General features: G+C 42.8%; 1 protein-coding gene across 11 annotated transcripts in view; it reads right to left on the reverse strand.

Annotated features, from left to right (window-relative positions):
• RREB1 (ras responsive element binding protein 1) overlaps positions 1 to 24,518 on the reverse strand; it is a 135,210-nt gene that overhangs the window by 56,721 nt on the left and 53,971 nt on the right. For 10 of the 11 annotated variants that reach the window (XM_066992461.1, XM_048072152.2, XM_048072151.2 and 7 more), the window contains 4 exons: positions 21,965 to 22,084; positions 20,498 to 20,700; positions 15,111 to 15,200; positions 13,555 to 13,718 (listed from right to left, as the gene is read on the reverse strand). In XM_066992461.1, the coding sequence (XP_066848562.1) occupies positions 13,555 to 13,718; positions 15,111 to 15,200; positions 20,498 to 20,700; positions 21,965 to 22,084 (577 nt within the window). Of the gene's footprint in view, positions 1 to 13,554; positions 13,719 to 15,110; positions 15,201 to 20,497; positions 20,701 to 21,964; positions 22,085 to 24,518 lie in introns of those variants that run through there. The other variant, XM_066992462.1, reaches the window with a different exon arrangement.

The raw sequence follows: 24,518 nt of genomic DNA on the forward strand, positions 1-24,518 counted from the left end.
TCCCCCTCACAAAAAGAATTTCACAGGTGAGCCAAGAGGATCCAACTGTGCTATGACTGTGTGCCAGTCGGCCCTCACAACAAAATCACATTTTTCAACTGCTTTACTGCAGCTGAAAAATTCCATCCTCCCTGGGAGAATCACCTTCCGCTTCCCCTCTTGTGCCACAGCTTTCCTCTTCCCTCAAGCATCACGTGAACAAAATGATCAAGATGATAGTGCACAAGAATTCCCCTCACTTCTGTTTTGTTTTTTTTTTAAAAAAGCAACACAAACAAAAACAAAAACAAAAGGGCAGTAAGTCTTTGTCCCAACAGTGTAGTGCAGAGCATGATTTCAGAAGGGTGAATATTGGACCAGAACAGTGGCAAGTGAATACTTCACTGCTTTTCACTGAAGAAGAGACTTTTGTGAAAACAAACAAATGCAGAACTCAAGTGCCTTACTCCTTTTTCTCTCCTTGGATGGTGTTGGATCAGTGCCTAAGGGAGGTGACTCACGGGAGGGCGTGGGGGGGGGGGGGGGGGGGGGCGGGGGGAAGCATGTGCCCTACTGAACTGATACGCAGTTTCTGTCGGTCACATCCCCATCTTTACTGCATCTCCAAAAAGGGTTGCTGCATTTTCTTAATGCAGAGGGGATTTGCATGTTGATCATATAAGCTTTCTGGAGGTCTCGAAACAGGGCAGCCCACAGCTCCAGTGCCAAAACCAGAACGTGGGAAGGTTTTGACTGGCTGGCTCAAGGCTAGAACCAGGAGTCAAAGCATCCTAAAAGAGGCAACTGCACAACACAGCTGCTCCCAGCTCTGGGTCCCACTGAATTATGAACAAAACCAGGAGCTCCTGCTTTGCATGCAGATAACCCGAGCAGCACCACTTTGGCTCTTGGGGAGGAAGCATCCCTCTGCCTCAGCTTGTGTGGGAATCCCTCACCTCTGTCTCTGGGGAGCAAAACCGCACCATCCTTGCGCCCCAGGTTTCCGTGGCTGCTGATGTTCTCCACATCCCTGAAAAAGGGCATGCCTGCCCCAGAGGCCTAGGCAAAAGGAAGGTGTGGAACAAAAGAGTGGATCTACAGCCTCTGAGCAGGGTCCAGGGTTAAAGCCTCTCCCTTATAACCATGGCAGCACAAGCACTGCTGGCTTTCAGTCAAGAGGTTTATGCCAGGTAGGTCTGATTTGAAGGAGCAGCATGTCCAGAGGGGGAGCAGCAAGCAATTTCACTGGGGCCCGGTTGGGAAAGTCCCAGCATCTAAATCAAGATTAATTCTTGAGCGCAGGATCCAGTGCATGTATAAACACCCTCCTCCTCCCTCACATCTCCACTTCTGTGAAAACACAGTGGGGAGGCCAATGAATCTGGGCATTATCAGTCCAGAGAGATCATCTGACAGTATCAAGTTCAGGTTCTGGCTTCATATCCCAGATATTATTCTAAGTTTCTCCACTTTACCACTAGATGTACCCTATACTCTACTGAATTGCACATTGCTGTTCCTCATCTCCCTTGTGATTTCTGAGCAGTCTGGTATCAAAATCTAGGGGATGAGTCTCACGCATCTGATACTTACCTAAAGACACATCCAACCACTCAGAGAATGAAAATAAAAAATAATGCTTTTTAGGCTTTACCTTATTGAAAATATACTACTGTATTATTTTTTTTCCCCAAAGTGAAGAGTTCTTCAAGTTCACCAAGCTAGTCTGGGAAGGACTGAGCTGGTCAGATTCCCTAAGCATGATTTGGTTGATACAATTGCTTTATTTCTTCCACTGTTTTCTTCTCTGAGATTTTTCACTTACACTACTACTTTCAAATAACAGTAAAATTTCTGAAGAATCAAAAAATATATATTTTCAGTAATCTGCAGTAAAGAGCATACCTAACATTCAATATATGAGCAACTATTTATGTTTAAAAACAAACAAACAAACAAACATTTGCTTTATCTAAGTTTCAACTTTGTGTCACCATATCAGGACTAATAAGAGCGCAAGATGTGTGCACACAGGATGAAAATTGGACCATGATGTTCTTTGGACCCACAAAATGAAAAAAGTCTCAGAGAGCAAGAGAAGGCAGCCTTCAAAATTACACTGCTAATGTCTCCTCTGAGAAATTTCTATGTCATGTCAGTTTTGTCACTGTTGCTTTGTTCTGCTTAACAAATCTTACTTCAGCCCAAATGGTCCAGAAATGTAGCAAAACACAGGGGACTACTCTTTAAAGCTTCTGCTATTTGACATGCATGAGAAATGAATCTTAAACAAACAGAAAGTGAAGCAGCAGCATTTTTAGGAGCAATCACTTAATACACTTCTGCTAACCCTCTCCTTAGTGTCTCGTGAATATGACTGGAACTTAAGTCAAAAGTACAGTAACATTATAACCTTGGGTTAAAGACTTTAGTCAGTTGTTTGTTCGTTAAAACATGTACAGAATCTGTATCGACAATGTATTTCCAGTGCTAATTACAAACAGCAGCCACTTAAGAGAGCAATTCATGCAGCCCTTGCCAGTTGTAATCACAGGAACCAGAAAGATGCAGGTAATTTTGCAAATCAGACCTGATCTGCACTTGGATGAGTTTCTATTTTTCTTTTCCTTGGCTCCTTTGCTACTTTTATTCTCAAAATTACAAAAATGATCCCAAAAGCCCTAAGCCATACAAGCACACTTCACAGCAAATTGAGAGGCATGACAACACGAAAAACTCAACTACTTGGGAAATGCTTTCTTACAACAATCTCAAAACAGATTTCAAGCCCCACCGAACAGCCTAGTCTTAGCCAGTGATGGACGCTAATTTGTGGCGAAGAGAACAGCCAGCAATCTCCAGGGCTCAGCTGCTGAGAGCCATGGCAATGCAGGTGATTCCATCGAAAAGCCCGGGCAGGGCGGACAGGTCCCAGAAGCACCAGGTTGGGAAGCACCGACTCACTTTGGCCGTGTGTCTGCAGCCACGTCGTGCCACATAGTCGTGCCCCCAGTGTCCCTCCGAGCCCAGTGCGGGCTGCTGGGCCTGTCCATCTCCCTGCGACACGAGGCAATGCAAAACCAGCCTTACAGCTGGGTGGCAGGCAGCATCATTCGGGTGACACAAGCATTATTATTTAGATCCACCCAGACTACCTGGGAGCACCAGGGTAGCAAAAGCCACCTGTGATTGGGTTCAAAGGACAGACTAGAAACCCTTTTCAGCGCTACCAGGACGGCCTGCAAAGTTAACCAGCGCCATGCAGCTGCCAGTACGTGACAGCTAAGTACATATTATACACCTACGTGCACACAAAGCATTTTGTACTTTTATCCTAGAATAAAATTTTTGCTTTGCCGCGAATAAAGGCAAGTTGCAAGCATGACTGAGAGGAAAGATACCGATCTACAAATCCAAAAAGTGGGGGGGAGGTACCATTTCTGAATAATTATGCTGTATTCACAGATATTTAAGCAACTACTTGCGACGCAGAATCAGCAAGTTGTAACAGGCTGGGATTGATACAACTGCATTCCCAGCTTGGCTCAAAGTCACTCCTGTTCTCTCTACCAGAAGTGTTGTCAGAACACCTCAAAGGAAAAAAAGGGAGACAAATATTTGCCTGATGATGCTGTGACAGGGAAGTGATTCAAAACATGCCTCCAAAGCAAAGCTTACCAAAGGACAGCAAAAGAAAGCACTCATTTGCCGTCTGCATCAAAGCTTGCAGAAGGGAGGGCAAAAGAGGCGAGAAATACAGTCTGCACTTCCCAGTATCACTTCACCAAACTGCCTGCCTGCAGTCTGCATTAAATTCAGAGCAGACCTAAATTAACATTGCCAAATACTGCATGGAGACTTCTAAGCCGTAAAAAACTCTTTAATAAGTATTAAACAAGATCCCTCTGCAGCCCCCATGCTCCTTTAAGCTTGGAGACAAAAGTTTATTAACAACAGTAAAACTAAGCAGGAATAAGGCTTTTAAAAGTGTACCAAAAACCTGGCCTGGGACATTCCGAATTGCTGTTTTCTTTCATCTTTTTGGAAATCTGTGGTTTTCAGGCACTTCCTTTAGTTATCATGGTGTAAAAGCCTTGTCAATAAATTCAGAATTGATTTTAAACTTCACAGTAAAACAAGTGTGACTAGATGGTAAGGACAACTGAAGCTGTTTTAAATTTTAGCATCAGGGAAAAAAATCAGAGAGAAAAAATTTGAGAAGGGATGTCAGAAGGTCTTATCCATAACAGCAAGCAAGGCTGAAGAAGTCCCAGGTACATCCTGCCTCCCCCAAAACCGCACCCTTTTAACAACCAAGCAAACATGTCTCAGCTACTTCCCAGAACCAGGCAGAGCCCTCATGCAGTTGCTGCCCTGTCACACTCCACTGTTGAGCAATCCCGATGGCACAGAGCAGAGAACAACTTGCTGCGTCACACTGCTCAAGGAGGAAAAAATAGACAGCCACAGGGCCACAGCAATGCTGGGGATGCTGCGCAGATGGAGCCCAGTACTTCCCCTCCCCCCCTGGCCTGCAAACAAGGAAGCTGCGCCAGATAACAAGCACATCTTCATTAAAACAGGGTCTCCACATAACCCTGACATCAGCAGTCACCAAGTAACTCGAGGGGCAAGGAAGTAAGGGTTATCGCTGCACACACAAGTTGTGCAAACTTCTGCCAGCGCTGCAGACCGCATCCTAGCAGGCCCAGCTTCAAGTGTTCAGCCCATTTCCTCTCCTGTTCCTGAACATGTGGTCCTCCTTCCTCACCAGCGGTGATCTCACACACAGCACCAGGAAAAGGTTTCTCGTCTCATTCCACGGCTCTGCTTGGAGCAGTCCAGCAGAGTAGCTGGAAACTGAAGTCCCTGTACGACTTGTGCTACTTTACAGGAATCAGCAGAAACTGCAGCAGAATATGGGGAGTTTAGGATGTTGGGCCCACACAGAAGTTGCATACCTCCTCTGCTTTACAATATCTTTCCACACAAAGCACTGGAGAGCTTGCTCTGAGGAATTACTAAAAATCACTGAGACTGTTCAGAAAACTTCAGCTAAGAGAGCAGCCTGACAAAGTCAGCACATCTATTGATGCCCTCAAGAAAGAGAAAGCAGTGCTTGTACTCTGTGTGGTATTCACCAGCTGCACCATGGTGCTACTGCTTTATAGACCTGTATTATTTTTTTTTTTTGCTGAAGCTGTGCATCGTGCAGGTGAACATCACAGATCAAAAACATGAGTGAAAGGCCCCAGTGAATGAACAGCTTATTTTTAAAAGGGAAGAAAAGAGAAAGGCAAAATGAACCCACTGACCCCGAGAGGGGACACATACTGCAGTGTGCTGGTTGCAGCATGCTGAACTAGAACAGGTTGAGCAGGTTAGATACTGGGGGGAGAAAAGGTAAAGCTGGAAGAGACATTAAAGGTGGAACGACAGCAACCACAAATGCAGTTTGAGACAGACTTTTTCCTCCTTCTCTTTGGTACTTGGCCCAGGAGTCTCTTCAGACAACATTCAACATGCGCTTATTAAAGCAGCAAGGCAAGCATTTATGACATGCATGCACAACAGGCTAAGCAAAGATTTCCCTAACATACAAACGTTCCCAGCAAACTTTCTCAGCAACCAGCATTTTCTATACAGAATTGCCCAAACTGAAGTACAGACCTAGAAGACAAACCAGAACGCCATCCGGACACGCTGCCTGTTAACCTTGAGAGCCAACATATCCACAAGACCTGCTACAATGCTGGGCTTATGGCAAAGGACTAACAGCCCCTCAACTGGCTGCAAATATCACCTGGATTTCCCAGTGCTTGCAAAGTTAAAGCTTGTATTTATTTAGTGGCTCTTCTAAGGTGAGAAGGGGAGGTAACATCCCCAAGAATATTAAACCTTTAGAGGAGGTTATGTTCCTGAAAGGGTACATATGCGGAAAGATCAAGGTCGCCGCAGCCATGTGCTCTGCGACTAGCGTCTAATCTGTCAAGTGGCTTGTGCTCATTTGAGCTGTGACACGGGTAACAAAGCAGCACTAAGCTATGCTGAATACACTCTGTTACACGGAGATTTATGTTACTGCCTGTGAGGAGGGTGGTATTACCCAGCGATGTCGGACCACCTTCCCCTTGGCACGATTCATACCCAAAACCTGAAGTGACCACTGAGGGCAGAGCGTCCCCCTCTGCCTGCAGAAAACCAAACCGTGAAAACCCACAACCTTACAAGGTACAAGCTCAGATTTAAGTATTAATTAAAGGACACACACACACACACAAAATCTGGAGCTGAAAAGCTCACGGAAGTGTTTCTTATGTTTAGGTACCGAAGAGCTGTGGAGATGCAAGTATAATGTTCCTCATTGTGTACGCTTTGGTTCTCAAGAACAATGGAGCTAATTAAGGTCAGCATATAAATCTTAACTCTGCACTTCCTTGCTTTGCTTGATTCTAATCAGATCTCAGCATTAGTGTTTTTGTGTTAACTTCCTTTGCTGTTCTTTAATGATAACTGAAGGGGGATACTGTCCAAGGCTGCAAGCAGTGCTCAACACATCTGAAATCATGGCATCTCCTTACAGCTCCAAGGGCTCACAGTGGTACTGCGACACAAGGGCTCCTTTAGGGTCACTTACAGCTGAAGATATCCATGGTGTGGTTTTTTTTTTGAGCATTCTATTTATGTAACATGTGAATTAAATAACGGTTTATGTAAAGTCTTTACAAAGATGACCAATCTACTCAGCGGCAGTGAGACAGACAAAAGTTTCTGCCTGGGACTATTAAAAATACTTTGTTCCTCCAATTCTTATCAAAGACACAGAGAAACAGACTCTTTCTGCTATACACTGATGTTGAAAAGTCCTGACCTTTTCTTTCTTTCTTTTTTTAACATGGAGGTCCCAGTCGGGTACCAAACGTTTACTCTGGACATATCTGCTGACAGGAGAGACCAAAAACATTTCTCTCCATCTGTTTCCTCACCTTTATTTACAAAATGTATTAGTGAAAACATAAGGAACATTTTTTAACCGCAAAGAAAACCAGAACAGGTATCACATCTCACTTGTCTCCTACAGCTACAGTTATCAATTACTAGAAGCAGAAATTAGCCCTTTGTGTTAGTTATCCCTGCTCAAGAATTAGGGCACTTGTATTTGCTGAAGCTTATCTTTTACTAGCACGGTGACAGTGGTTAAATCATTCCCCACATATAAGGAATGCATCTGAAAGCCTGTATAGATCCTGCTTCTTCATATTTAAGAGCACTGAAATAAAAGCTCCTCAGGAGATGATCAAAGAGGCATTTCTGTTGTGCAAGACAATAATCAATGGCCTTTTCACACACGCGAAGTGTCAGTCATTTTCAGTGTGGCAAGTTCTTTGGGTACTTGTTTTTTGTTTCAAGATCTTACGTGTTCAATCTTCCAAAGGTACCCAAAATTTGATACCAAATTTCCACTTGGCCATCTTTGCAAACCACCATAAACCAAACAATGTTGTAACAAGACAGTTCCTCTCCCCTTCTGCAACTCCCCTCCTGTTACCTCCCCCCCCCCAAAAAAAAAAACAGCTCATCATGCCTTTTTAGCTATGTTCTCCCTTCAAAAATTCCCATCTTAAGCAAATGCCAGACTGCATGCATGTGCTAGACTGCAGAGATCCTATTTGTACTTCAAGGCTGGGCATTGTTACTGCACTGCACCCTACAAAGCACACACAACTTACTGGAAGCCGGCCAGTGCCATAAATAACATAGGAGAAATTCACAGGTGGAATGCAGGGAGAGGATGGATTTAGCCAGATCTCAAAGACACTCTGCGTATTGGATGTTTGAGAAGTCACAGGCAGCCTGTATGCATGCCTGCCTATAAAACACAGATCCATGTTAAAGAGAGCTGGGAAATCATTGAAGCATATGCATCTCAATCCCTCTGCCTTTATGGGGATCCAACGCTCATCATCCAAACAGTAAGTTACAGTCTTCACTAAGTGTATGCTCTTCATTTGCCAGTGAAGGTGACTGGCTAAAACAACAAAATTCACAGATTCCCCTCCAGCACATGCATTTTCTAACTTTCTCAAAAAACCTACACTCAGCAACATATACATACACATGAAGCATCGTTTAAAAAATTTGAATAGCAGAACAGTACCGTGCACTGGTAACAAAAACAGCTGTTTGTCTCTCTAAGCACGTTAAAAAAAGAAGTTTTGGAAAATTATCTAACACTGAGAATAAGATTGAGAATGAAAGTGCCTTCTTAATTAAAAGAAGAAATACCTTCTTTGATAGGACCCTTTGTAAGCATGCTTCAAAGCATAGCTTCTGCAATCCAGATCTTCCAATTTGAGTTTCAAAGACTTCTGCATGTGGTTGTTGCATGTGGTGTTTTGCATGTGCCAAAAAAAAAAATCCCCCAACTTTGAGACCTGTTCCTGAGATAGTCCATAAACAGCCTATGAGTACTTAAGTAGGATGTAACTAAAAAGCCTTTATGAAGAATTTTTCCAGGTAGAGGGCAAGGAGTGGAAGGGGAGAAAAGGTCAATACCTGTGACATTCTGGTTTCACACACAACGCTTCAGTTAGTTTGCATTATCACACTTAGAGACAGCAGCATAGCGAACACCAGCCATAGACACTACCCCTTAGTTTACCAAACTGGGGAAGTTGTGGTTGAAATACATATATTATTCCTTAACTCTTTTCAAACTTGCCACAGAGCCTTTAATAGCTACCCACTGGAAACTGGCAGGAAGGTCATTTCTCGCCTCCTGTCTGGCATTTATATTCTATTAACATTTCCAAGTTGCATGCAGAACATGTCTTTGGCAGGGAGGAAAATGTGATTTTAAAGTGATAGGTACAGACCATCCTTAGCTACAGAAATGGAAAAGGAGCTGTTGGCAAAGTCTCCTACCCCGAAGGAAACCCTTCTGGAGCAAGTGGAGGCATCACTCTTCCCACTAAAGTCTGATGCATGTTCTACTGGAATGCAGCACAGTAAGTCAAGCAAACTCTTTTCTCTACCTTAAGGTCCCTTGCTAAAGCTAACAAACCAACACCACCATCAAAACCCACAGCAGCAGACTAACTCCTCTGTCTACATTTTGGGGAGATGTAGTGGGGGAGATGTAAGAAGAGGTTTGCAACTTCCTATTTAGTGGCAGAGTCTAGACCCAAACGGGCTCCTCACTATTCATAGATAAACTCTTGAGAGAGCAACAGATGGAAAGACTTTAGTAATTGCAATCTATTGATTTTAGACACTTCTTCGGAAATACCCAGCCATTTCAGAGCCACAGAAAACTCTTATATGCACACAACTTCTTTCCATAAAGTTTATGCTCCTGCTGGAGATCTGAGAGTATTCAACTTTAATTTACTGCAACCGAGATAAAGCCATAGTGCCTGGGTCTCTAGCACAGAAGTTGAAGGATTACCATGTGCTGTGTTACAGTTTTTCTTATGTACTCATCATCACTGTTCCATTCCAGTTACAGGAATTTTGAACTCAAAATTACTATGATCTAACCCCTTCCTCTGAATTCCTACAAACCGCAACAATACAAGCTCCTCAAACCCCACATCAGTCCCGGTCCCTTATGCTACAAGGCTCGCTCCTTCTGGAACTGCTCAAAAAGAAAAAGGCAGCATTCTCTCCAGCTCTCCTCCTCCTGAGCAATTCATGTTCCTGATAAGGATCCCAGGTACGGACGGGTTTCCCAGTTATCACACCAGACTGCAACAACCCCCCTCTAACAGGAGCCTGGGCACTGATATAGAGGCAATTAGGTTGACAGCACGTTCAGAAGAATGAGAAAATTAGCTCTTCACTCTAGACACTGAGCACTCTCCAGAGACCTCTGCTCTCCCCAACTGCGACTCTCCCCACAGGAGGCTGAGGCCAGTCCTGAGCAGTCTGGCAGCTTCAGGAGAGTTTTCGGGAATGCCCTGGGCTCACAGTTCCTTGTTGAAAATCCTGGCCAAGAGTCACCCTGGTCAGAAAAGGAAGCAGGTTTTAACCTCTTTTTCTGAATGGTGCTGCACAAGAGAGCCTTCCTTCTCCACCCCTCCGTTTGCTGTGCCCATTCAACTTGACATGTTGACAAGGAGCCAAGGAGCACAACAAAAAGAAACTGGACCTTATGTGAGAGGCTCTGACTCATTTACAAATGAAGTGTTTGCTTGTATTGTGGGAGTCAGGAAGGGCAGCATCAATTTAACAGGTAAAGAGTACAAGCAACACCCCAGCACAGCTAGACTAACCCGGAGGAGAGCCAGGCAGAAAATTGTGCTCCCACTTGCCAAAAAGTTTGGGTACTGCAACTAAGTTTTGCTGTCATGCAAAAAAACCACCAAATTAGAGCTCTGGAGGTTTTTTCTCCCTTAATAAAGGGAGGGAGGAGAAAAATTACTTTCCACAGAGATGATAGGCACCCGAGAGTGTAAGAACACATTTCCTAACCCTGAAAACCAACTGGAACTTGTCTCCCTCCCTCCTCTTCTCTACCGAACGTCTAATGACCTGGCTGCTAGGAGGTAAAAAAAAATGGATCACAAATTTCATCCCCTATCGAAACAGTAATAAACACTCCTACAGTACAGCATTGCCCTTGACAAAACTATTTCATTGGGCTTTTAACCCTAAAAGGTCTTAAAAAAAAAAAGTCTTGATTCAAAAAATAGCATAGGCAGTTAAGTAAGAGCCAGAACAAGGCACAAATGGAGAAAGAGAAGAGAAGAACGTATGCAGTATGTGCATACACCTTCTCCCCCCCATTCAGATCCCAGCAGACTAAATTCTCCCTGGGTCCTGCCCTGTGCACTGAGCATATTTGGTGTAAATACAGCAATACATGGGAAGACTCCTACAGGACCTCCACGAGCTATGCTGATTCTTTAGCAGAACATTCACAACTTTCTGCTAAACTCACAATTTCTCTCTCTGACCCCACATTTTGTGTTATGCTCCACAGGGACCGCAACCCTGGCTAATGGAGACACATTAGAAACCTTGTTCTTTGCTGGTTTGGGCACCTATCTGTCACTACTTAGACACTCTAGTACAAAACCAGAAAACAATAAAGGAACTGTGTGCAGGAGCAGAGAAAGATGGACTGGTGTTATCACCCAGCTGGTGCAAAAGAATAGACATGGTCTCACCACAAGCAAGACCTGCAGGTATTGCACACAAGGCAGGACCTGGCAAGCAGGTCCCTGCCCCCGGATCCTGAAGCAGAAGCAGTTTTGAATGTGATGCGAAAGGCACTCATCCACAGCACTGGCAGGCCACGGGACCTGATGCTAGGTTTGCAGTGCCTACAGAAGAATTTCTTTCAGACCATCTTAGACTAGAAATACCTGTTTCTGAAGGAAGTACCTGGTGGGCAAAATGAGCATCTTCCTTGTGAGCGTGTCATAGTACCAGATAACAAATATAATTTCACTTTGTATTTATTCTCATCTGCCTACTTGCACATTCATACTTTCCACCTCGGCATCAGGATTCACTTTTATAGTCTGTTACAGCATCAAGAAATGGTTATTCGCTGAAAAAAAAAAATTGTTTTGGTGCTGTCCTGCCAACCATTACCCTCCTTTTGCAAAACTACCCTCTGTAGGTAGGCTCAGGATCTTGCTTGTCCCAGGTCTGGGACCACTTGCTGCAGTGTCAATGAGCTTTCTGCAATATCCCACCATGCTGCTGCAATGTCGGCCTACACAAGAAGGAATTTTACAGAGCAGACAGGAACCGACACCTGTCAAAGAACTTTTAACAGGAATCTTTTCCTTGCATGAGCTCAGGTCCTTCTTAGCGTGGGCGGTAAAGACGGCGCTCCATCCTGGTAACTTCATGTAGTATCTCATTAAGAGGAAAAATTTTAAATGAACAATCTTCTCATTAGAAGGTTCTGATCTATGGTTACTTCTTTTGGGCAAGTCACTCAGCCTGGCAACTCTGATGAACTGCTTAAAGCATGGTAAGAGTTGTTATACAGGGAAACCCCAATAAGCAAAAGATATTACGTTAACATCTGATAGGCCTGGAGTAAAGTGCCACAGGAAGCCTCCTTTTCCAGTTCCTGGGAGAGGATGAGGAGATGCCTAGGGAGCAAAAAACTAAACAAAACATGCAATCCTTCAGCAAGCAGCCTGGGCTGAGGAACAAGACACAACGGCGTCCAACAACACAAGGTTCCTGGTGCTGGAATTCACCCTCTTGATGCCAACAGTGGCATCAGCTGCAACTCAGAAACTGCCCTGCCTTCCTCATGGCACATGGAGCAATGACCCAGTCTGGGAAACATGTGGCTCGCGACATCTCTGCCTCCTGGTCAGATGAGTCAGACGTGATTTATTCAATGCCCAAGGCCACTATCTCCTCTGAACATCTTTATGTCTTCCCCTTCCCATTTTACATTTCTCTCTCCAATTCTGATCAAGTACAGGTTAAACAAATACAGAGTTACAAAACCGCACACACTCTCATTTCTCCTCCATTTTTAAGTAACTGTTTAAGCTGTTCAATAAGATATAGAGAAGGTAGAGCTGCAAGCAGGTACTGCTTTCTTTGTGCAGGAGTATGTTATCTCTTCTATTGTCACTGAAATCACACCTTTCATTCCACCCTTTCCAAGCATATTGCTTGGAAAATGATTGGTAATAATCAAGGAAACGCGGTATCTTCCCTCCCACACAAAACCATGTGATGGTCCGTAACCATCGCTCTTGTCATTTTGCTTATAAGCTATGTTCCTTTCTCCCACCTGTTTTACAGTTTCTTTGTAGGTTGTAAACTCTTTGATATGGGGACTAAAACTATGTGGGAATTCACAAACTGTTAATCAGCTCTGAGGTGCTCCACCCATGCAAATAAATGAATACTGAATTGGGGGATGAGAGAGGGGAAGGAACATACATGTGATTTAACATTCAGTTTTCCCACTTTACAACTGTACATATTGCTTTATCCCTACTAAAGAAACTGTATGAAGTATGTTTGGCAACTCCGATTACAGAGAATTTCCCAGATCTACAATGCAGTAAGTTGTCTACGGTGCAAGTAAGTACTGATGCGTGTATCTAAAACCAAGATCAATTATTCTAAAGAGACATCTTCATGATGGCACTTGGATACCTCACTTCTTAACATCCTCCAATACCAAAGATGCCCCGGTACAACCACTTGCATCTGCTACACTAAAGCTAGGAAATCAGAAGCTCCTCTACAGCTTGGCTATGTATTTTTATCCTTCGAGAAAAATCCATCCCATTTGTCAAAATAATAATAATAAAACCAAAAAAACAATACTTCTGGATATCCACAACAACTCGGTACAATGTGAAGAGAGCTAGGAGACCTGTCTCAATTCTGATGTCCTCCCACAACAAAAGCATCCTAGTAGCTGTAGAATGTGCATGTGTGTCACTCCATATTTGATACCAGAGTCCGTATTTTCTGCCCAAGTAAGGATCTTTAGTCAGCTTCAAAGTCCTTCCACAGAAACAAAACCAGCCCCCTATCTCGTAATGCTTTCCAAACTCCTGGGTCACAATCAGCACTCACCTGTGCATGTTTCCATTGGTGGTGAAGGACTGTCCACATACTGAACATTTATAAGGCCTTTCACCTGAGTGCACCAGCATGTGGCGATCAAGGGAGCTCGCTGAGCTCAGAGACTTTCCACAGATGCTGCAGGAATGGTCTGTTCCTCCAGTGTCAGTGTTATGCTAGAGAAAGCAATGATTTTTTTTCATTGAATGCCCCTTCTAAAGTGCCAGTAAAATATCAGAGAGATTTACAAACATCTTAAAAGCAGCTTTGAAAAGCCACTTAACGCAATACCTTATATCAAGGTGTGCTCCATATAAACTTCTCTTTTCCTGAGCACTCCCCCCTCAACTCCACCCTCACCATTCACTTTTAACTCCTTAATGCACCAGCACAGGTAGTTGCTTTGTGCAGCCTGAAGTGCCCACCACATTTCCCCTGGGTGTGCAGCAGAGGGGTATAGAAAGGGATCCAGCAACAACCCATCAGACAAATGGTACCTTGGGATACCTTAAGTTATGCAGTGGTTTGGGGTTGGGTGAGTGGTAAGGGGGAAAACAGAAAGAAGATGTAATTATGAACTTTATGGCAGAAGACACTTAACAATAAATACTCTTTAAAGATATTAATTTTGAAGTAACTGAGTAATAAGAAAACAGAAGGAAGCTGCTTCTGAACTCACATGCAGGCTCCTATGGCCATAAGAATGCATTACAGGGCAAAACATGGCTATTAGCTACCTGTGCTACATGTACCACTCTTTGTTACTTGCATTCAGATAATTGATTTTTTCTTCACATAGCAAAAAAAAAAAAAACAACAAAAACAAAGAAATGAGAAAACAACAACAACAACAAAGCGGAGAATTAGGAAAAAAATAAGTAACAGTTACAGTACAGAACAGAAAACTGAAGTAGTATCTAGTGGAGTCACAATGATGAACCACAACCTAACAACCAAAGTACAACTTTCTGACAAAGGCCAAAGCTCCTTATAAAATACATATATATTTCAAGAGGAGCAGGAGGCAGCCTGTAGCTGACATGAAAAAAAAAAAAAAAAAAGAAAGAAAAAAAAAAAGAGTATCATATATTTGTAAAGTGTATTTTCTATTCTGCCTCCCAAAATTGCTGTACTCTGTAAAGGACAGAGAGGCTCTTCAACGCTGAGATGATTTTAAAATTGTGTCTTCCTGCTTCTTAACTTGCATGAACAGTAAAGGGAACTGTATTCAAACAGGATAACAAAACAGGACTTATGCTTCATGATGGAAGTGGTTTTCCGGATCCTTAGGATACCTTAAGCTATGCAGAACAGGACACACATCCTTGTTTGAGCCACTCGGGGGGTGGGGAGAGGAAGGAGAGGAAGGGAGGAGAATTACCCCGTTGTTGTTGTTGTTGTTGTTTTAAAGAAATACCAGGAGAGGGCTTAAATAAAAGCAAACCGATTGCAAAAAAAGTTATAATGAAGCATTTCTGATTTGTACACGGAATTGTTTTTCACCATTGCAAATGCATACTGGCAAACCAGACACAATTAATAAAGAATCAAGCTTATACTTTGTGTACCTGACGAATGTGCATAGTTAGCTGGTGCTGTGTAGTGCAAATCTTTTCACACAGAGGACAGGTATAGGAAGACTTCTCTTCTTTTGTTTCCTGTGAACAAAACAAAACAAAAAAAATCAGAAGGAATATCAATATAAAAGAACTGGAAAGCTGTTACTGCTGGGGATGGAAAAATAGAAGCCATCCTAAGTACAAAAGGCTACTGCTAACAGAACAACTTGTATGTGTGCATTTATCATCCTGATAGATCCCTCAGGGAAGTTTCAGAAACTTCTGAATTTATAAATAGGGGCCATTTCAGCTACCACAGAAGTACAGCAGCTGTTTTAACAGCACACTGATACTCAGCAGTAGCAGTTTAGGACAGGAAGTGAAGGCAATTATTGCGACCAGCTCAAACTGCCAGGAGGAATTTAGGTGAGCAGAAAGTAATTACCCAGCCTGGAAACCCGCCAGATTATGCGGGCAAACACCACTAATCTTACAAAAAGATCTTTAATAAGCACACGTCTTCAGGATTTCGGGTTTTCCACCCCATCTCAGTGGCAGGGCGCTAGCCCAGTGCCCTTTTCTCAGGGCTGTGCGTTCTGCTCCTCGTCTGACTCAGAAGGAAGAGCGGCATTTACTGAATCACCAGCACCATTTCCCCGAGCATCCTGTGTTTCTCCTGGAAGCATCCCATCCAGGCAACACTGACCAGGCCCAACCCTTCTTAAGCTTGCAAGATCTGATGAGATCATAGCGAGAAAGAGGTGACGATGCAGGAGTGTACGTGACTCAAAACGAACACATTATGAACCCGCTGTTCTCCACCCAGGTGAGAATCAGGAGTAACCATGGTCAAACCACGAGTACAAACAGTGCAGCCGACCCGGAGAGCTCAGCCTGATTTAAGTATGCCCTTGAGACACTGAGTAAAACCGCCACTCTTTCAGCCAACGATGAAATGGCACTCTCACAGGAACCAAAGGCATTTGCCTGAATTGTCCACAAGGATGACTACTGAGTAACATATGGGCATTTTCCCCATCTCACTAACAAGCCCAGATGAGGCTTCTGCACTCAAGCCTGTATGACTCAAAGCAAGAAGGTCTGCCACTGAGTTAAATCTTCGTTTTCTGTAGAAGAGTGCACATCTTTACCAGCTAGAGAGATCTACCGCCTGTTACCTCAACTTCTGGTAATGAGAGTACCAAAAACCATCTCTGCGTGACCGATGGGAAACGACAATATTTATGCTAAAAGGAAGCATTCTACTGAATCTCTTTGCTGGCCATTGTAGGTACCATTAGTAAAAAAACAAACAAACAAAAAAAAAAACACAAAAAAAAAAACCACCAAACATAAGCAGCTTTTCAGTCAGAAATGAGAGGGAGTTGAAGTTACTATCTATCCATTTCCTCTCCCTCCGAACAACTCTTATTCCCTATCGCTGTCCCAAAAGTCATCAACGGAGAAAGGACCGTTTCCAGATTGTCAGACACAAGCATTTGTGGGGAACACTGAGAATGACTGACTCAAGCCCCTGTGACAAATCCTCTGGCATTTGGGGAAGAAAGATGCTGACACAATGATAGAAAAAGCTTTTTTTTAAGTCTCAGCTTAATGAAGCAATGTTGCTTTCCACATCATTTGGGGAAAAAATTCTATAGAGAAATCTAACTAAAATCTACAGAATCTGCTAAAATCTAACATGTTTTCAAACGTAGGGTCCATGAAACTTTTCTGTTAACTTCAGTGACATGGATCATAGAATCATAGAATCATAGAATCATAGAATATCCCGAGTTGGAAGGGACCCATAAGGATCATCAAATCCAACTCCTGGCACCGCACAGGTCTGCCCAAAAATTCAGACCATGTGACTAAGTGCACAGTCCAAACGCTTCTTAAATTCAGACAGGCTCGGTGCCGTGACTACTTCACTGGGGAGCCTGTTCCAGTGTGCAACCACTCTTTCGGTGAAGAACCTCTTCCTGATGTCCAGCCTAAACCTCCCCTGCCTCAGCTTAACACCGTTCCAGCAGGTCCTGTCACTGGTGATAACGGAGAATAGGTCACCTGCCTCTCCACTCCCCCTCGTGAGGAAGTTGTAGACTGAGATGAGGTCCCCCCTCAGCCTCCTCTTCTCCAGGCTGAACAGGCCCAGTGCCCTCAGCTGCTCCTCGCATGTCTTCTCCTCTAGGCCCTTCACCATCTTCGTAGCCCTCCTCCGGACACTCTCCAACAGTTTAACGTCCTTCTTGTACTGTGGTGCCCAGAACTGCACACAGTACTTGAGGTGAGGCCGCACCAGCGCAGAGCAGAGCGGGACAATCACTTCCCTCGACCGACTAGCAATGCTGACCGACTAGCAATGCCGACTAGCAATGGATGTGAATGAAGAGCTACTTTCTTATTTTGACTCAAGTAAACAAAACTTCAGACCTCACTTCTAGAAGTATCAGGACCACAGCAGTTAGGTTCTCCCATTCCCCTGTATTGTTTCTCTTGTGGATCTTTTTCCAAATGTTTTTCAGGGCTCTCCATCCTGAAGTTAATCACTGTAGGCCATGCACACGGGCCAAAGCCTATTGCACCATTACTCAAAAAACATTAGAAAGCAAGCAAGAAAGGCTGCCATTATGAAGTCTGAACACACCAAGAAAATTAAAATGCATTATCCCATTGGCCCACACACACATTTTTATATACAAACATATAATTCACACACATGCATTCGATCCTACTTATACAACTTCAATTTTACTATATGCAACCAGTCTGTGGAGTAATGTTCGGCTCCAACTATACTGCAACCCTGTTAAAGTTGGCTCAGGACAGAGAACAAACACACTGTGCTGCGAGGAAAATCCCTGCAGCTGTGCTGACAGTTTAGATGGTGTTTAATCCCCAGGGTATTTCTGTGAAATTATCAACCTACTACTTTATTTTGCCCCCCTTCTAAATAAGTGATACAGTTCTACACGATGCAATTAATTGTTTCAGAGCCTGCTTTCTAGACTGCCTGCTCTTTGAATCAGCAAATTAACAGAAGATAGAGTAATTAATGGTTCACCTTGAAGCAAAGATCAGAAACACACTATAGCTCCACCAGAGCTGATTAGTATTGAATCTGGGGTTTATTATTAACTAAAACCCAAACTTTCTCCAGTGGTCACACAGGGTACGTGCTGCATACCGTAACACAGCTCAAGCAAATCAAGGGTAGCTACAACAGGACTGCTGTTGACTGACTCAATCCAGATCAAAAAACATTAGCATCCCTATTGTAAAAGCACCCCTGCTCACAAGTGTAAAACATGGCACTTGGCTACTTCACTGGAGCCAGGCTGGTGAAAACACACTTCCTGAACAAAAAGCTTAAATTAGCAGCTTATTTGTTAGCTACTTTCAAGTTAGCCAACCTGGCAGGACTGCTCTGCATTCAGCTGATGGCAAATGCTTCAAGATTTGTGCATTAGGGTTTTCTCCAGCTCAAGAAACACCTTTGTCACATCTTTTCTTTTCTTCAAGAGCAAAGCAAATGAGAAGCTCAAATGGATGCAGGTTGATGTGAGAACACGTTTATTAGACTACGGGTAGACTAGAGCCAAGTCAGCATTATAAAGAGAACCACAGACTTGGGACAAAGGTTCAGGGCAAAATGTTTCACTGCCAACTCATGGGAAACAGCAGTCAGACCCAGAAAACTAGCTGACTGTTATTATCCTTGCAATTATAATAAGGGGCACATTCTGATCAGAATCGGAGATCTGTGTGCTGTTACACACTGAAACAATTCAGTGCTTTCATTCTGCTACTCTGAAAATGGAAATTCACTGTATTAGATGTTGCTAAACAGATTGATACCCACTTAATATTTCACATCACACTTCTATTTTCTCAGTAATGTAGCCATTTGCCCCTTTGGCAATAACAATCTTTCAGCCTAAAAACAAATAGGCTATTTACTATGTTTTCAATGGATTTATTTATTTTTACACTGTAAGAATCCCTCTTAATCCTGTCACATTTACTCTCGAGCTTCCTTTGATTCGATGCCCATCGAAATATCAGGTGGAATAAAGGTCACCAACGCTAATAAACTTCATGAAGCCAAACCACATGGTGTACCAGCAGACAGCTGTGTAATAGCACCGCCACTGAGACTCGTCTGAACTCCAGTGCCTTACTTCACATGATGAAATCAAGGAACCATGGCAGCCCTTAACTGGGAACACTGCAAATAAACCTCAAAGCCAGGTGCTAGACAGTACGACCCCACAAATACAGTTGCCAGTACACTGCCCAGGCTCTTCATTTAAGAATTCCCATGTTCATTTACTATTAACAGCTTTTAACTCCTTGTAAGCAAAAAAATTCAAGACAAGTCATAAGTCTGTCAACTGGGCAGCTACTCTGCAAGCTATTAATAAACTACTATAGGAACATCACATGAGTCATGCTTCTCAACCTTTCTGATCCCTGTTACATCTTGATTCATTTACAAATTTTCCGTGCTTTGCCACAAGCTTTAAAGTCAAACGAGCAACGGGATTTGGGGTATTTCTGGCTGTTCTGCAGAACCTTCATGGGCAGGGCTTGATGCAGCAGGAGAGAAACATGGGTATCAATAATCACAGCTTTAACAGTCTCCTTTCACTCCTCTAGATCAATATTGCTATCAACTGATGCCATCAACTGGTAAATGGAAGAAAAATGATAAAAACTACATATATTTTCTCCCTAAGATTTATACAAAGCATTCTGCAATAGCTCTTCATACTTTCATTAACAATGAAGTAAGGGCACCTTATAGTACAATTGTGTGAACTGAGCACCCCTATGGACGTTTCATTCCAGCACCACCTTTAACCTTAAATCACTTGGATCTTCCCCTGGAGCAATCACACACCTCATGAAGCAACCCCCAGAACAGCTGAGCCAAGCCCCACAGCCCCCTGCCAGACCACCCTGCTCCCTCTCTGAGCAAGTTCAGTTCCAGCTACTTCTTCTCTCCTAGGTTAATGGAACAAACTGATCTCCCAACAAATCAGGCAAACGCAAGAGCCTGGGTAACAGATGTGGCAGGGAAAACGTGGCAATTTTGGCTTTGCCTCTACTGCTGTCATCTGGTAGATCAGCTTGCCCACTGCATGATGTGGGAACATGTGCTCCAATGTTTTACATGTGAATCCATGGAAGTGGACACCTTCCATCCCCAGTTTTCTTAAGATAACTTATGGAGGGACATCAGAAAACATCCATATAGCGGCAATGGCAGAGGCAATGCATAACCATTGAGGGAAAAACAGACAAAATCATCAACAAAACATAATTACATTTTATCACTTCCCATGCAGCTGTTTGACTTCCCTTCGTCCCCTGTACTTGGGCTTACATACCTGATTCCTCCTGCCAATCCGATTTGGTGCAGGAGACTTGGAGGGGGATTTAACATTTTGAGAGTTCCCGCCATTTTCAGCTATCTTCCCCACATTCATTACTGCTGACATCATGGCGTCAATGGAGGACAAGTCTGCTCCGTCCAAACTGTTTGGTGAACTTGGTGATACCTTGTAACTGTTTAAGGTTTCCAGCTGCTTCTCTGGAATTAAAAACAAAAACACACATAGGAGTTGCTAGGCCATCTGAAAGAAAACCCCACAGTATTTTCAGCTGCTTGTACCTTGCACCACACTGTTTGATCTTCATGGACCATATACAATGGCCCATAATAATTGGAGTTTTTCTTGTAATAGTTTCTTATATTGGAATGTGTAGGATAAGGTGTGCATTTCTTCTCATAGAACATCCATGTTATCTTGATTTTCAGCCTTGATTGAGTATGGCACATACAGAGTGATTTACCTTAAATTCTCTTGCTATAAAATGGTATTATTTGTGGTACCTAGTGACCGCAATGAACTATTAGAGCAGTACTGATGAATGCATACTCTGGCAAACACCATCATTCAAACAAGCATGTGTTTTGAGCAGAACTGCACAATTAAGACATTACTAACACAGCATAGAATACTGGGTTCTCAGTCTAGCATAGCTTAAGCCAGCTCTGCATATGAGCAAACTAAATTAGCAAAAATCCAACCCCAAATCCCCTAAAATGCCTCTTTACTGCCACAGCTGTCATCAATGTAGAGTTGTTTTCTTTTTGGTCTACCAACTCCTATCAGTCCATGGAGTATGTTATTACATCCATGACTAATGTTGCCTTGCAGGCAAAGCTGTTCAGATTCAGACTTCTCCATCATGTTCTCTATGTAGTCCATCAAACATACAGGTAAGGCCTTCCGCTTTCCTCTTTCGGAGTTTGAAAAGCAGAATGTTTTCAAACTAAACACTCCTTTGCCTGAAAAGGAGTCTCCCAACTGAACAGGAACACCCTGTGAGTCTACTGCTTTGTCATCTCAGGTGGACAGCACAGGATCTTAATGTGTGTTGTGAGAGTCACTCTACCACCAGAGGATGGTGAGGGTGAACAAGGAGGAACATGTTTGTGAACATTTGATCTCTGCATAATACTGTCTTTGAAAGATAAGCTTGAGCATTATAAACAGGTGTTTTTTGAGGCTAAGTAATGTGGTGCCAAGTTACTTGGAGCCAAGAAAATTTTAGTTTGGAAGCCTGCAGTGGTAGTTGAGAATTTATGTGCCCATGCTTCTGCTCAGCATATACTCTTCACATAGACAAAGGCTAGGGACAGGGAGAGAAATGTTGCACCAGTGCCTCTGCTCAACGTATATTACACCCTTCACACAGATAAGGGTTATGGATTGGGTAAGAAATATTTCTACAAGCTTTAATCAATGTCCTAAATTAGAGAGTCACTCAGAGCTAGTCAAACCAGTTACCTTCATTTTTATCCCCTGATTGACTGAGGCTTTCTTCTTGATTGCTGGTCTCCTCACTTAGTGTAGTAGGTTTAGTAGCATCAGGCTCTTCGGCCCCTTCTTCAGTAGCACCCTCTAGCACTAGGTGAGGGAGATGGGAGAAAGAGAAAGGGATTAAGTTTCGCTGGAAGACGTTTTAGCAAAGTAAGACTACAACCCCTTAATTTGAGAGCTCCCCCAATGGGTACATAAGTTTGATGATGGAAGCACGTAAACAGAGCCAGCTCAGCGCAGCCAAGTGCCTGCCCCCAGGAGTGTCTGGCACAGGCAGCTGCTGCTGCCTCTGCTGGAAACCAGGCAAACAAAGCGAGGAAACACTCTTGACTTGGTCCCCAGTACTCATCCAGAAAAAAAATAGTAGGAAGAAACAAAAGAGAGAACAAGCCAGCACATCATTGACAGTCGTGATATCTGGTTAGGAGGCTGGAAGAACATTCTGCAGAGAAAGATACAATAAGTAATTTGTTTTCATTCATGAATATCCCACCCTCCTATTTCTCTTCTTGGAGGATTAACATTTACTCCAATAGAAGACTTCATGGTGACCTTATTCCTTCCAGCAGTGGTGAAATGACTACTGAGGTTTCTGGGCCCATTTGGCACATTCCCCACACCCACTGCCCAAGGGCTTTAGGTGAGCTGAAGACATAAGCAACCACCATATTTGCTGACGGAATTTCTCCACGCCCCTTTCTGAAACCACAACCTTATCATGTTATCATTGGGGTTTCAGGAAGGATGCCTGTTCTGGCTGGAGAATGATAGGGCAGTTGAACACCATTTTGAGAGGTGACAGTGAATGATCGGCACAAGAGAAAGAGAGGAGTTCTCGCCTTGTGGCACCCATGCTGACAGCCTCTGAAAAAGGTTATTTGTAATATTGAAAGATAACGATACATTTTTAATGGAGGAATACACCTTTATAACCTTACATGCAAAATAGTTCATTAAGTAAATTAACACACTGTGGACATTTCATAATCTCAGATTTCCAGATTGCATCCAGCAGACTTAATACAAATTTTCCTTTTTTTCAGAAAGCAGAGGCCTTCAGCCTCAAACTGTGGTTAACGGGGTTTCTTCCTTTTAAAACACATGCTCTCTAGGGTGACATGCAAATCTGTCACTCACGTAACACATTCAAATGCTTTCTGAACAGCATCTGCAAATGAGAAATCATAGCATCCTAACTGTTAACATTTTACAGTGTACACCAAAAGGCAGACAAAGAGAAAAGACCCAGCTTCTGCTCTCTTGACTTTTGTCGAGCAGATCCTTATTTCACTCAACGCAAGAAAAAGCAACAGACTCAAGCTCCCTCTGGTTAACTGCCTACCTTCTTGGGAGCTGCACACAGATGAATGGTTTGACACAGTGAACCAGCACAGTCTAGAGCCAAAATGCAGGACCTGACTAAGGCCAGACTCTAAGGCTCTAGATAACATTAACTTCTCAAAACACCATTTTTGGTTTAAGTCTCCAAAAACTGACAAAAAGACCATTTTGATGCTATCCTGAACGATTTAACTTAATTCTTCCCTAGTCATTTTTGTACTTTTCTGCTAAGAAAAACACTGATGTTCCCTATGATGGCAGGGATTGCTTGATCCAAAGAGAAGCCAAGCATCCATCCTTCTGTATTTTCTCCAGCAAGCACAAGAGCTATTGATTTGTTAGGGTCTTTAAAAAAGGTCCATCTCATTCCAGAGCAACACAGTCGTTTATTTTTTTCTTTCTTTTTAACCACTTATGTGGTAGCTGGATTAATCCTGAATAGAACAAACACTACAGTTATTTTCAAGGCTGGTATAAATATTCTAAGTTGCTGCTGTATCTGCTTAGTACCACCATTTAAAATTATTTGGAGGGATTGTTGTCAAAATTAATGCAAATAAGTGTTTCAGCACTTAAAAACAAACAAGCAAACCAACCAAACAAACAACAAAATAAAACAAAAACAACTCTTCCTTCCAAAGTAGACATATTTTTTTCTCTTTCAGTCAATACCTATAACATTAACGTTACCACTGTTACATCCTGGAAAAAGTTAATCTGTTGTATAAGTGTGAAGACGGGTGTGTCAGCCAAGGTAACTTTAAAATTGCTGAGGATCTTCCCAGAGTATTGGAGTCAGAATTCCTAGTGCTGGTTTTAGCGAGAGTGAAAATGTGACTTTTTCATCAAAAAGAGAAGAGGCAGGCATACAGGTACACATTAACAAACCTACCTTCTGATTTTGAAACACCTGCCAGCCTGCTTTCTGTTCTTCTTTCAGGAGGAAAAGTATGTATTTATGCTATTACAGCCTTTCACAATTTCTGTGAATCAACAGCTATTTTATTTCTGAATCTAAAACATCTTACTGCTAATGCAAACAACAGACCTTGCTTTTAAAATTGTTTTCGATACATTAAAATTTTCCTAATTTATAAGCGGTTGAAAAAAACCTTAAATTCTCCAAAAAAAATAGATACTATTGCTTTTATTTACATATGTATTTATATTTACATATGTA

Source organism: Anser cygnoides, chromosome 2 (assembly GCF_040182565.1).
Source record: "Anser cygnoides isolate HZ-2024a breed goose chromosome 2, Taihu_goose_T2T_genome, whole genome shotgun sequence".
Classification (NCBI taxonomy): Eukaryota; Metazoa; Chordata; class Aves; order Anseriformes; family Anatidae; genus Anser; species Anser cygnoides.